This window comes from Macaca nemestrina, chromosome 9, assembly GCF_043159975.1.
Source record: "Macaca nemestrina isolate mMacNem1 chromosome 9, mMacNem.hap1, whole genome shotgun sequence".
Taxonomy (NCBI): domain Eukaryota; kingdom Metazoa; phylum Chordata; class Mammalia; order Primates; family Cercopithecidae; genus Macaca; species Macaca nemestrina.
Window position 1 is genome coordinate 118,520,467 of NC_092133.1, and position 13,862 is coordinate 118,534,328.

At 36.3% G+C, this 13,862-nt stretch overlaps 1 protein-coding gene across 1 annotated transcript in view; it reads right to left on the minus strand.

Moving 5' to 3' along the window:
* Positions 1-13,862, minus strand: part of LOC105480013 (G protein-coupled receptor 158) — a 443,658-nt gene that overhangs the window by 195,392 nt on the left and 234,404 nt on the right. The window contains exon 4 of the mRNA XM_011738438.3: positions 2,179-2,402. Coding sequence (XP_011736740.2) covers positions 2,179-2,402 — 224 coding nt within the window. The remainder of the gene's footprint in view (positions 1-2,178; positions 2,403-13,862) is intronic.

Here is a 13,862-nt window from a genome sequence, read left to right on the forward strand (position 1 = left end):
CAAGAAAAAAACAAACAACCCCATCGAAAAGTGGGCAAAGGATATGAACAGACATTTCTCAAAAGAAGACATTCATACAGCCAACAGACACATGAAAAAATGCTCATCATCACTGGCCATCAGAGAAATGCAAATCAAAACCACAATGAGATACCATCTCACACCAGTTAGAATGGCAATCATTAAAAGGTCAGGAAACAACAGGTGCTGGAGAGGATGTGGAGAAATAGGAACACTTTTACACTGTTGGTGGGATTGTAAACTAGTTCAACCATTATGGAAAACAGTATGGCGATTCCTCAAGGATCTAGAACTAGATGTACCATATGACCCAGCCATCCCATTACTGGGGATATACCCAAAGGATTATAAATCATGCTGCTATAAAGACACATGCACACGTATGTTCATTGCAGCACTATTCACAATAGCAAAGACTTGGAATCAACCCAAATGTCCATCAGTGACAGACTGGATTAAGAAAATGTGGCACATATACACCATGGAATACTATGCAGCCATAAAAAAGGATGAGTTTGTGTCCTTTGTAGGGACATGGATGCAGCTGGAAACCATCATTCTTAGCAAACTATCACAAGAACAGAAAACCAAACACCGCATGTTCTCACTCATAGGTGGGAACTGAACAATGAGATCACTTGGACTCGGGAAGGGGGACATCACACACCGGGGCCTATTATGGGGAGGGGGGAGGGGGGAGGGATTGCATAGGATTTATACCTGATGTAAATGACGAGTTGATGGGTGCAGCACACCAACATGGCACAAGTATACATATGTAACAAACCTGCACGTTATGCACATGTACCCTAGAACTTAAAGTATAATAATAATAAATAAATAAATAAATAAAATAAAATAAAATAAAATAAAATGTGTAACTTGAGGCTTCATAATAGATGCCATTCACAGAGGGTTTTTAAAACAGTTTCTAATGGGAACACTTTATACCTTCAATGAACTCTGTAATCTAAACCAATCTGTACAACTTTCCCAGTATAAAGAGGTCCTTTGAATTTGGAAAAGATTGGAGACTTTAGGTTTTGTTTTCTTTCCAATGGCACAAATACATTTCTGCAAGCATAAGAACCACAAATTCAAATACAACACTGGCTACATGTAACTAATTGGGTGGCCAACTTGAGAAAGCTTCCCCCAAAGCTTTGTCCTGCACATTTTAACATTTCATTTACCCCTGACTGAAAGGCATACAAATGCTTCTACCCACCCCTTTTTATTGAGACAGGGCAGGGTCTCACTCTGTCACCCAGGCAGAAGTACAGTGGTGTGATCAGAGCTCACTGCAGTCTTGAACTCTAGGCTCAAGAGATACTCCTGTCTCAGCCTCCTAAACAGTTGGGACTATAGGCAGGCACCACCACACTGGCTAGTTTTTGTTTTTTTGTTTTTGTTTGTTTGTTTTGTAGAGAAATTTTTAATTATTTTTTTTGGAGAGAAATGGTTTTTTAATTTATTTATTTTTTGTAGAGACAGGGTCTTGCTATGTTGGTCAGGCTGGTCTCAAACTCTCTGGCCTCAAGCAATTCTCCAGCCTTGGCCTCTCAATGTACTGAGATTACAGGCATGAGCCACTGCTCCTGGTCTATACTACTCTTGATTACTTAGAATAGAACCAAAGGATATGTTCTCTCCAAAGCTGTATAAGTTCTTCCCAGGATTGTTATTATTCTGGGACACTAATGTAAGACAAAATATAAGGTCATAAATAAATTCATTCTTCAAAGTACAATGTGCTAAAAAATAGTTGAGTCATTTACCATCTTTAAACATAAGAAAAATATAATAAACATAACAAAGCTTCTTAGATACAAAAAAATTAATAATACATTGGATAGTGGCAGAATAAGTTTCTCTAGAGGCCAAAGACATGATGTAAAGGAGAGTCATTTAAGTCAATGAAGCACTTGAGATCCCAACTAAACAAGGGGAAACATTCTGTAAATGTTAAAGTATCATGTTTTAATCTCTATTTTTCTGGTCAGCTAAAGAATATAACTTTCATATTCTAGTCCAATCACATTATAGAAAGACTGCTGCTTAGTAGAGAAGGAATTTGAATGTGAAAACTCTGTTTGCTTAAAAAAATAAGAGGTTGCTCTATAACAAGAGGATCATAACCAGGATACCTGGGTTTACCTTTGCTTTGCGAAAGTGGTAGACCACCAGCATGCTAACGAAGTCGAGCAGCATACACAGGGCTTGGAAGGAGATGATGGCAAGTCGCAAATACTTATCCTCCTGGACGAAGCACGGGCTGTCATCTGCACAGAAGCGGCAGCCCTCCCTGCAAGGTAGGCAGACATAGGCTTCTTCTGACACATCTTTTGTACTTCCTGAAATATGTTGATCCGGACCCCTTCCTGAAAGTTCCAAATAAAACCACAGTGTCATTTGCACCTCTTAGGTAGGTAAGATTGAGTATAGAGTCAAAAGACATCCTTGACTCCTCATTCCTTTTCTCATTTATTATAGACCTTTTATCAACCCTCTTGCTAGGAGAAAGAGTTACTTTAGACTCTTACAAAATTCTTTTTATCCTTTTGATTTTAAAAAGCATCAGTGACAGTGGTTGAGGAAAATTAGCAAAATTTCAAAAGCTTCATGAGGGCAGGGAACAGTTTTCCTAAGTCTTTTTTTTTTTTTTTTTTTTTTTTGAGATGGAGTCTTGCTCTGTCCCCCAGGCTAGAGTGCAGTGGCACAATCTTGGCTCACTGCCAGCTCTGCCTTCCGGGTTCATGCCATTCTCCTGCTTCAGCCTCCCAAGTAGCTAGGACTACAAGCTCCCACCACTGTGCCCGGCTAAATTTTTGTATTTTTAGTAGAGATGGGGTTTCACCATGTTAGCCAGGATGACCTCAATCTCCTGACCTCGTGATCCGCCCACCTCTGCCTCCCAAAGTGCTGCGATTACAGGTGTGAGCCACCGTGCCCGGCCTTCTAAGTCTTTTATATCATTATCTACCACTCACCAACTGAAAAGCACAAATCATATTCCACAAATATTTGTAAGACAATTAACCAGAAGTAGGAATAAGAAAGTTGATGTTTTTATGTACCGAGTAAATACATGCATACCTTTGGGAACTTCTTGACCTAGATAGCACAGAATCCAAAATGAGACTTTGACTGCTCCTTAATTCATTCATCAGGGATCTCATCTACCAAGTTCATTAGGTCTAAATTAGGTGAAATGGTATTTGACAGTTGTTCAGTGTGCAATTTGCCTAATGATGGTACATCCTTTGCCGAGTACAGTCCATACTTATAAGCTATCATGTAATTTCCCACTTTGCATGCTCTTAGGACATTTTCAACACTATTCACTTACTGCTATCGATCCTCCTTTTAATTTTAGGTTCTTCTGTCTCAATTATCAACCTTAAGTTACTTCTGAAGCTCAATAGGTAAAGCTTCTCTTTAATAGTTAAGATGAGTTTAGCACCAACATCTATCCAATTAATGCCAAATATGAAGAAAAAAGAAACAGAAATGATTTCCAACTCTGAATTCAATATAAAAGACATCAATGAATATGAACCCACTTCAGTATATAACACAGCTTTGATTAACTGAGGAATTTGGGAAAGAGGTTCCTCTAGGTAACAGCATTTTAATAATATACAGTTTAACAGAAAGTCTTGGTTCCTTTCAACCCCTATTAAAGGTTCACAATCTTTGTACAATGTATTTGTCTGTTTTGTTTCCTCAGTAAAGACAATAGCAAAAACACAATTGAATATTTCTCTGATGATTATGGATATAATGCTGTTTAAGAGTCATCATTCCGTTACATGATGAAAAGCAAATGGATTTTATTGTCAAGCAGACTTTGTTCCCTACTCCAGAAAACTCTATGACATGAGACAACTCACTAGACCACTTGGGGTCTTAGTTTACTTATTTATGAAACATGAATTGCTGTGGGATTAAATGAGATTATTTACTTATTTATTTATTTATTTATTTTTGAGATGGAGTCTCACTCTGTCACCCAAGCTGGAGTGCAGTGGCATGATCTCGGCTCACTGCGACCTCCGTCTCCTAGGTTCAAGTGATTCTCCTGCCTCAGCTTCCTGAGTAGCTGGGACTACAGACACGGGCCACCATGACTGGCTAATTTTTGTATTTTTAGTAGAGACAGGGTTTCACCATGTTGGTCAGGCTGGTCTCGAACATTTGACCTCGTGATCCACCTGCCTCGGCCTCCCAAAGTGCTGGGATTACAGGTGTGAGCCACCGCACCTGGTTGAGATTATTAATATTTATAGAAATCATAGTGACTGGCCCTTTCTCCTCTTCTCCAAATATAGGAGATGCAAAGAGTAATTAGGAATTCATGGTGCCTTAAAAAAAGATATTCCTCCAAAACAGAGAAGTTAGAAGAAAGAACTGAGATACAGAGTGAATGTTAGAGACAGAACCTACAGAGATCTCTGGGAGTGGATAAGATAATTATTGGGAAATGTACAGAGGGAAATGCTAGACAGGGAAGAGTACTTACAGTGTCATAACAGAAATGAAATTTACTAAAAAATGCTATAATGTGATCAATATGACTGAGAAAAGTCTACAAGATTTAATAATTATTTTATTCTTCACTGACCTATAAGATAATAGTTTCCAAAGAGTAGGAGATTTAGTCCCTAAATTGTCAAGGCTTATGTACTAAATAAGTAATAAGATATTATATTATTTAAATAAATGCACTATTGAATGAAAAAAGCAAGAAAAACTCATGGTTGAGAGGAATAATGATGGTATTTTTAAAAAGTGATTTTGTTTTTGTTTGTTTGTTTTCTTTGAAACAGGTGCGATCATAACACAACTGCATCCAGTAAAAATGGGCCATTTGAAATTGAGTAACTATATGAGAAAACTGGTAAAGGAAGGATTTGAGAAGTCATGATTGGATGTAATCAACAGCATAGTTGGAGAAATTAAGAATATTTGATATCTCTTCTGACACTGGAAAAAAGTAGAGATAAATCAAAGATTTTTAAAAGGTGTACTGTTTTTTAGCAGAAAGAAGGAATCAGTTTGAAAAAAATACATTTTGAAGTAGAAAAAATGTGGCAGCCAATCTTGTAGAGTCTTATCCTTCTCAACAAAGCAGGTAAGAATACTTATTGAGAGTGAAGAAGGCCTTTTTTGAGATTAAAGACATGAAGGTTGAGGCAGAAATATAATACAAGATGATTTGTCAGATCACTTGGCAGAAAAATAATCCAGTTAGAGTAAGACAGTATGCATTACTAAGAAACATAGTCAAGATAGTGTGTGATTTTGTACGATTATCAGTAGCATAGAAACAAACGCAGAGGATAGAGCAGTCACACACAGAGAATAAAGAAAGGATTTTGCTAATGACAGTTTTAGGCTTCTTTTCATGTAACTACAAAACGTGCTCCCAGACAGCAAGAGTGTGAGAGGAGGGGTAAAAAGGCAAAGGAGGAAAGCCAACACAAGGCTGTATAATGGATCTGCAGCCTTCACTCCCTTGGAGCAGTTTGTGCTCAATCCTCCAGGGACTTCTTGAATCTGAGTCAATCGTAGAGATAAAGGGGAAAACATGTCTCCATTATCAACCTTACTAATTGATAAAGGGTTTCCAGAATCATCAACTGCCCCCACGTGCCTGCATTATGCACACTTGATCCAAAGCAGGTTCTCACATCTTGTGTCACGACCACAGAGGTACCTCATAGCAGAACAGAAAGTGAGAAGCATATGAGGAAAGGCACACCACAATGGCACTTACACAAAGCCATTCAAAACCTTCAGGAAATGGTGATCGCAATGGGTAGAGAAAGAGATAAGGCGAAAAGCAATTTGAGATGATTAAAAAAAGGTATCCAATGCATATAAAAACTTGAAGAATCATAGTCAAGTCAAAAACTGAGAAGTATGAGAAGCCAGGATACTGAGAAAACAATGCATTAACTCGAGTATGAACTGGATAGTTACGTAAGTGAAGCCAGTCATTTCACTAAGATAAAAGTGTCAAGGATTCAGAAGGTCTAATGATGGTGACTACAATGTGAAGAATCATAGAGCACTGTAGAATAGGAGATGATAAAGTATGAGCTCTAAGATTCAGATTTGAGACACAGAGGTTAGGATTTCCCCCTTCTGGATGAGATGGAAGAACAGGGATTAAATTTATCTTCCCATCAGAAACAACCAAAAACAATGGACAAATTGAAACCTAATGGCTTTACCAGGCACTGGACATTAGCAACAAAGGACAGTGAATCCTAACAGGTGCAAGCAATCACCACACAAACCAAAATACCATAAAAAGAAGTACAATAGAAGTTAAATTAATCAAAAAATTATCTGTGGAGGTATTGTTTGTTTTACAAAATAGTCCTTCTTACACAAATCTTTGCTTTCTTGCTTCAACTAAATAGGCTGATCTTTTTTCATTGGCTTAGGAAGATATTAGCTACATTTAAAGCAAACAGTATACATTATTTACTTTCAATACAAATGAAACTTGAAACTTCACCCACATCAGCTAAGGTTTAATTCTCTGAGATGGGATAAGTAGAGACTATTTAGCACCTCGAATCACTTAAACTTGAAAAATATTGCAGTATGTTAAGTGCTCAGTATATTTAAGCTTAGTTTTTGCAGGGTTAGGGTTAGGGTTTTGGGTAAAGGAGTAACATGATATGGTTTATGTAATTAAAGGATTGCTTTGATTGTATAGAAAACATACTCTAGAGGACAAGGGAAAGAGCAAGGATAGTGATGAGAAGCTACTGTAATAATCCAGGTGAGACTTGATAAAGGCTGGGGTCACAGTATTGCAGTAAAAATGGTTGCATGCAGAGTTTGAAGGTGGAGTTGACATAATTTTAGATGGCTTGGTTATCACGTGAGACAGAAAGAAAAGTGTCAAAGCTGTCTCCAAGGTGTTTAGTATGAATGAGTGGAAGAAAAAAAGTTACCATTAACCAAGAAGGGAAAGCACACATGTGGAGAAGGCTTTGGAAGAAATCCTAAGTCCAATCTTGACATGTCAGGTTAAGGATGTCTACTTGAGAGCCAAGTGATGATGTCTAAAAGGCATCCTGATATATGTGAAAAACGCCTGCACTGAAGATAAATATTTGAAAATAATGGGCACTTAGGGAGTATTTAGAGCCACGAGACTAGATAACATTGCCCAAAGAATGAATAAAAATAGCAAAGATGCCTAGGCTCCCCCAATATTAATGCCAAACAAAATTCTTAATTATCCCCAAACTATCTCTCACTCTGCCTCCTATTTTACAAGAGGCAAAGAATTATTTCTTTCTGTAACTGCAAATGCAGAAAGCTTTAACAGAAAATAATATTTTTTTCCTGAATTTATGTGCAAGTTGCCACTACCAAACAGCTAAAGCTGCTATTTTCGTCTTGGTCCCCAGAAAGCAGAACCTGAGATACGAACTTGGACACAGATGTCTGATTTAGGAGATGACTCCTAAAAGAAGGTGTAAAATATAAAAATAACTAATTCAAAATCTAAGCTGTTGGAACTCTAAATTATTTTGAGCCTAAAAGGAATTTGATTATGGTGCTCAAGTCACATAACCGGCAGCTATAACCTTTGTATCTTTGATTATAGATTAGCCTTATTCCTTACCTACATTGTTTTGTAAAATGTTGCAAGTAACTAAAAGGCACCAGAAAAGATCGCCTTCCTCTTCATTGTTGATCTTAATGATCTTTATTATAGATTAACTTCCCTCCTACTGTTTCTCACACAAAGACTTCATGGCTATCACATTGTCATAAGATGGAATGTTAAATACAGTTTTGTAAACTGGAAAGAAAATGAAAACCAGCTATAAAGAAAAGAAATTAAGCCAGATGGAAAAGAAAGCAAATTATAACTAATTAAATTGTTGTAACTCATAAACCAGCTTTTTATAGAAAATACTGCAATCCTATTAAATTTATTTGTTTTCTTCCAATAAGCAAGACACTTAACTTTTAACTTAGTAGCACTGACCACAGTTCTCCGGTGTCCGTGTTTCCCAGCTGGCTATTCCCACCTTTTTGCTTGAATAAACTCTTTTAAACTGAAATCTGATCCTTTCAACGATTTCAGGTTGACCAAAGATAGAGTGATAGAAGGAAATCAGATATAGTAAGACAAGGAAGAAAGAAAACATAATAAAAGTAGATTACTGAGTTGGATATTACTGTGGGAAAATGGGGGATCAATCCTGCTGGGATCCCTCTAAAACTGTATACAATGCCCTTCAGATTTGACTTTCCAGAGGATGGAAGGCTGGAATATTTATGCAGCAACTACCAATCCCTTTGTTTGACAGTTATCCCAGGAAACTTCCATTTCACCACACTTCTGGGCAAGGGCTGAGCAAGCTTAGGGGGCTTCAGAGACAGCCCTGAGGCAGAAAAGAAAAGAAATTCTATGGGCACTTGAAGTTGGATACTGGCAGCATGTTCAGTAATATTAGCTGTCTACTGTAGCTAAAATCTAAGGTGAGTCAACAGTATGTGATGCAGGGCAAGAAAAGCTTGTATCATAGCTTCCACATTCCAAAGTGAGCTGTCTCTGGCAGCATTCATACAGAATAGAATTTGAATGGTGCCCCTAGATTTGAACAACATGGTAATCATGTGATGGACATGGAAAAGTGAACTAACTTGGGATCTTGTAGATCGCAAAGGTAACTCTAATCATGATGTTAAAGGCTTTCCTTTACATTCACAAAACAATTTACTTCCTGGAAGTAGTTTATTCTTGCCTGTGGTCATTTTTGCTCCTTGATAATACTACATCTAAATCAATTTGTTAAATACAGTAGAGAACAAAATAAATTGCTTCCAGTTAAACCACTGCACTTAAAGAGTAGAACCCTCTGATTATAACTCAACTGCTGTATGGTGAGATACTCTAATATCTGGGCTAATCAAACTACCCAAGCAGGGCTTTTAACATCTGGAGGCCCAATAAGCTGACATCATCACCAAAGGAACAACCTTAATGTCAGGTTAGCAAAAAGAAAATAGTTTCTCTTGTCAGATTTTGCCAAATTCAACTAATAAGTATAGAGTATTGTCAAATAAACTAAGCCATTATGAAACATTCTAAACAGTTGGGCTTAGGATCAGCTATTTATTTCTTTTTCATAAGATATACCCTAGTTAAAAAAAGTATCTTTTGCAATTAAAAATGCAGTACATTCTTTTAGAAATGTATTTGTGTGGGTTAAATTTATATAATTAAAGAAAAATTAGTGTCCTTTTCTTCTCTTACTAGAAAATGTTATTTCTAAATCGGACTTTGATCTCATTTCTGCATTATAATACAAAGATATATATCTTGTCACTAATTCAATGTTATTGTTCATCTACCTTTCCTTTTTTTTTTTTTTTTTTTTTTTTTTTTTTGAGACGGAGTCTCGCTCTGTCGCCCAGGCTGGAGTGCAGTGGCGCGATCTCGGCTCACTGCAAGCTCCGCCTCCTGGGTTTACGCCATTCTCCTGCCTCAGCCTCCCGAGTAGCTGGGACTACAGGCGCCCGCCACCGCGCCCGGCTAATTTTTTGTATTTTTAGTAGAGACGGGGTTTCACCGTGGTCTCGATCTCCTGACCTTGTGATCCGCCCGCCTCGGCCTCCCAAAGTGCTGGGATTACAGGCGTGAGCCACCGCGCCCGGCCGATCTACCTTTCCTAATTATGATCTCCTCTACATTGATGTAATTCATTATTCACATAAATTAAGGTTCTTGCATAGTGATTGCAATGTTCTCCAATTTTGATTCACTGGGAAGACTGAATTACTTGTCTATGTTCAACCTTTTGAAATGGAGAATCGGGGGTAGAATTTTGAAACATATGAATTGTAGACAGTATGCTGAATAGTCCACATTTGCTGTCCAAAGGTGCACTTCAATGTACTTCCTTTGCCCCATCATTGTCCAGAGATCCACATCAACATGGAGAGCTTTCCATGACTGATATACTCTGTCTCTGCTCAGTTCTTTTCCTGAGGTTACATGCCATTGTGATTTTCTTTACTTGACTGTATTATTCTACTCTGCTTACTGGTAGAGTTCCACAGATCTAAACGGTATGTGAAAAGAAACTGTGAGCTCTCTAAGAATAGAACAATGGTTTTGTATCTTTATTTTCCCACCTATATTAAAATTACAAAAGACTCAAAATACTGGGCCATGAAATACAGTCATGAGTACAGGACATAGAAAAAGCCTATACACTTTATTATCTTCCTCAAGTAGGAGAGAAATCATAGTTAACAGGTATTCCATCTACTGAATTAGTAGCAACTAGGTATAAGGTTGAAAAATGAATGTAACTCCAAACAATTCTGTATTTCCTGATATGGGAAATAAATTGTTGGTTAGATAAGTATTTCAATATTCATGTATAAAAGGCGACTTGTTGGAAAATAAATTATGAGGACATTTTATTATTTGTGCTCACAAATACCATGAGATCAGTTCACAAATGGCAAACAGTAACATGCCATCATAAAAAACTTCCTCTTTAACAATGTATTTAACTTCATTTGACTGTCAAAATTCATGAAGTTCTATAAGGAACACAAAGTTGTAAGAGAGAGAAAGCAAAACCAAAAGTCAAGAGATCTGATTTCTAAAGCTCAAAAAGCAACTAAAATTAAAGACAGAGCTTGTGATATTCAGTGTTTCCTTTAGGACTCAAAGCACAATTTAATAATCTTCCAGTTCTAAAAACATTTTGCTGATTTATGCTAAAGTTCCCTATCTAGGAAAAGAGAATATATGCCGCTAGTAGAAATCATACTACTACGTAATAATAATAATAAGCTCTAGGCCGGGCGTAGTGGCTCACGCCTGTAATCCCAGCACTTTGGGAGGCCAAGGCAGGCGGATCACGAGGCCAGGAGATCGAGACCATCCTGGCTAACACGGTGAAACCCTGTCTCTACTAAAAACATAAAAAATTACCTGGTCATGGTGGTGGGCGCCTGTAGTCCCAGCTACTCGGGAGGCTGAGGCAGGAGAATGGCGTGAACCCAGGAAGTGGAGCTTGCAGTGAGCCGAGATCGAGCCACTGCGCTCCAGCCTGGGCAACAGAGTGAGACTCCATCTCAAATAAATAAAATAAATAAATAAATAAATAAATAAATAAGCTCTCTTCTTAAGCTTATGATTCTTTAAAATTTTACATTATTTGAGATGGGGCCATGATTTATAGATGTATCTCTTTATACACTTAGCACCTTAGTAGTTTATACATATTGGATACTCAATAAACAATTGTTACTGATGAAAGTGCTCTCTCAAAAGAATAAATTAACTGATCTATAATACAGATGCTTAGTTGAAAATAACATTCAACTCACTACTTCATTGTTTATGCTCTCAAACCCTGTATGCTTAAGAAATTTAATCAAAGTAGTATTTTTCAAGTTGCTGGAAACAAACTAGAAAAACACATTAAGAATATGAGTTAGCACTGCTGACTTTGGTACCTATGGGCAAATCTGTTTAGAAACCATGTTGTATCAAAATTTGACTGAGCAACTGGAAACGCATCCTCCGTGCACAGAATGCTGATCTGCCTTGCTGAAATCTAAAAACCCTTGAAGATGAGACTTCGAACTTTCAGACAAAACAAATACGTCCTGAAGACAAATGGCAAATGTATAAAGCTATATAGCTTTGGCAGTAGCAGCTCTTCTGTTTCCTATATGAGTGTTGCCTTGAGAAAAAAATACAGAGAAGGACATTGGGAGAAGGTTACAGTAGCATTTACAGGCCATCTGAGGAATCTAAAATGTTCACCTATATCATAAGCCTGCCAAAATAAATTGTGACAATTTGTGAACAGTATGTTAACTTATTTCCTTGCCTTATTTTCATTGACAAGAAAAAAACCCATAAAACTTCTAGATATTTTTATATAAATATAGTCTTACATTTATAGAAACTAGTAAAAGTATAAACCTTAGAATGATTAAGCAAACCACAGTGTGTTTATTCAATGGAATTCTATGTAACTATTAAAATTATATTCAAGGAAACTATGTATGATATTTTAAATAAATATAATTCCAAATTTTTAGAAAGATGATATATACAGACATTTGTGTACAAACTATAAACTGAAAAGAATTAAATGAAAAATAGACTTTGAATGGCCTTTAAAATTCTACCTTTGTATACATTCCAAAGTTTATTTAATGAGTATATAACATTTTTATAATAAAAATAATTTAAAGTCATGTCGCTTTTGATAGCAATAAATTCCCTTTGATAAGTGAATTTTTGCTCCAAATCACAAATGTCTAATTAACTCACCAAAGCTACAATTATTGAAATATTTAAGTCCTTTGAATTAAAACAGATATTCTGAAAGTTAGATTTTGTAACTTTTAACTGTGATATCACTTAAATTTTACAGAGAATCTACAAGAATAGTAGAAATAAATCCAATATATTCTTTACCCAGATTCATCAATTATTTACATTCTGCTGTATTTACTTTACCATTCATATTGTCTTGATAGATGTTTATAAATTTAAACGTATGCTATTCTTCCTGAACCATGTAAGTATAGGATGGAGATTCTATATCCCTTTACCAATAGACACCTCAGCTAGCATGTCCTATGAAAAGGGCATCCTCACACAAAACCACATTACAATTATCAAAGTTGGAGATTTAATACTGATACTATATTATCACCTAATACGTAGCCCATATTCAAATTTCATCAGTTGCCAGAATCATGTCCTTTGCGGCTACTTTTCTCCATCTAGAGTGAAATCTAGGATCATGCATTGAATTTACTTGCCATGTATCTTAGCCTCTGATTTGAAACAGTTTCTCAGCATTTCTTTGTTCTTTTCAACTTTGAGATTTTTGGAAAGCACAGACCAGTTATTTTATAGAATGTCCCTCAGTTTTGATGTGCCTGATATTTCCTCATGATTAGATTCAGATTATTAACTTTTGGTAGGAACACCGTAAAAATAATGCTGTATCCTCAGTGTAACATACCAGGAGGCACAAGGAGTCAGTTTCTCCCAATAATTAAGTATGCTACTTTGATTACTTGGGAAGGTGGTATGCCACAAGTCTGTTCACTGTAGGTTACTTTTTTCTTTGTAAATAGTAATTTGTGGAGAGATACTTAGAGGCAATGTAAATAAATACCTTGTATCTTTTCAAAGTTTCTAAATTTGCTAAGTCAGGTAGGAATATGTTCTGAATGTTATATTTTATTTTTAAAACATTATGATTTTGTGTAAGAAATGTATTTTTACTTAGGAGAAAAGAAAACACAGAAGCAAAAAGAAGACAAAAATTACAAATAATTCTACCATGTAAAGAAAATTGTCACTATTATGTTGGTAAATGAAGTTTCAGACATTCTTCCTACCACAGTGAGCTAATTAATAGTCATATTTCCCTTCCAGAGGTCTTTCTTTAATATTTGGGGAAAGATGATTGTTAATATAAATAAGTCTCTAATTAGCAGTCTAGTAAAGTAAAATAACGCAAAAATATACAATTATATTAAATGAGGGGAAAAGTCTAATAAAGTAGTACTTCAGCTAGTTGAGGAAAAGGAAGATTTTCAGAGGACTGAAGTATTATTTCTCAGTCCACAGCCCATTTTTAGGACAAGTGAACTGAAAGAATCTGAGATCTGGAAATACGTTTGATTTGCATTTTTCCTTAGTCCCTACAAATAAGACTAATGAAAAATATATGAAAATTGAGCAAATTACTGAGGCAAAACCATAAGATCGGCAACTGGATGGAGAAGCTTTCTTCTATAACTAG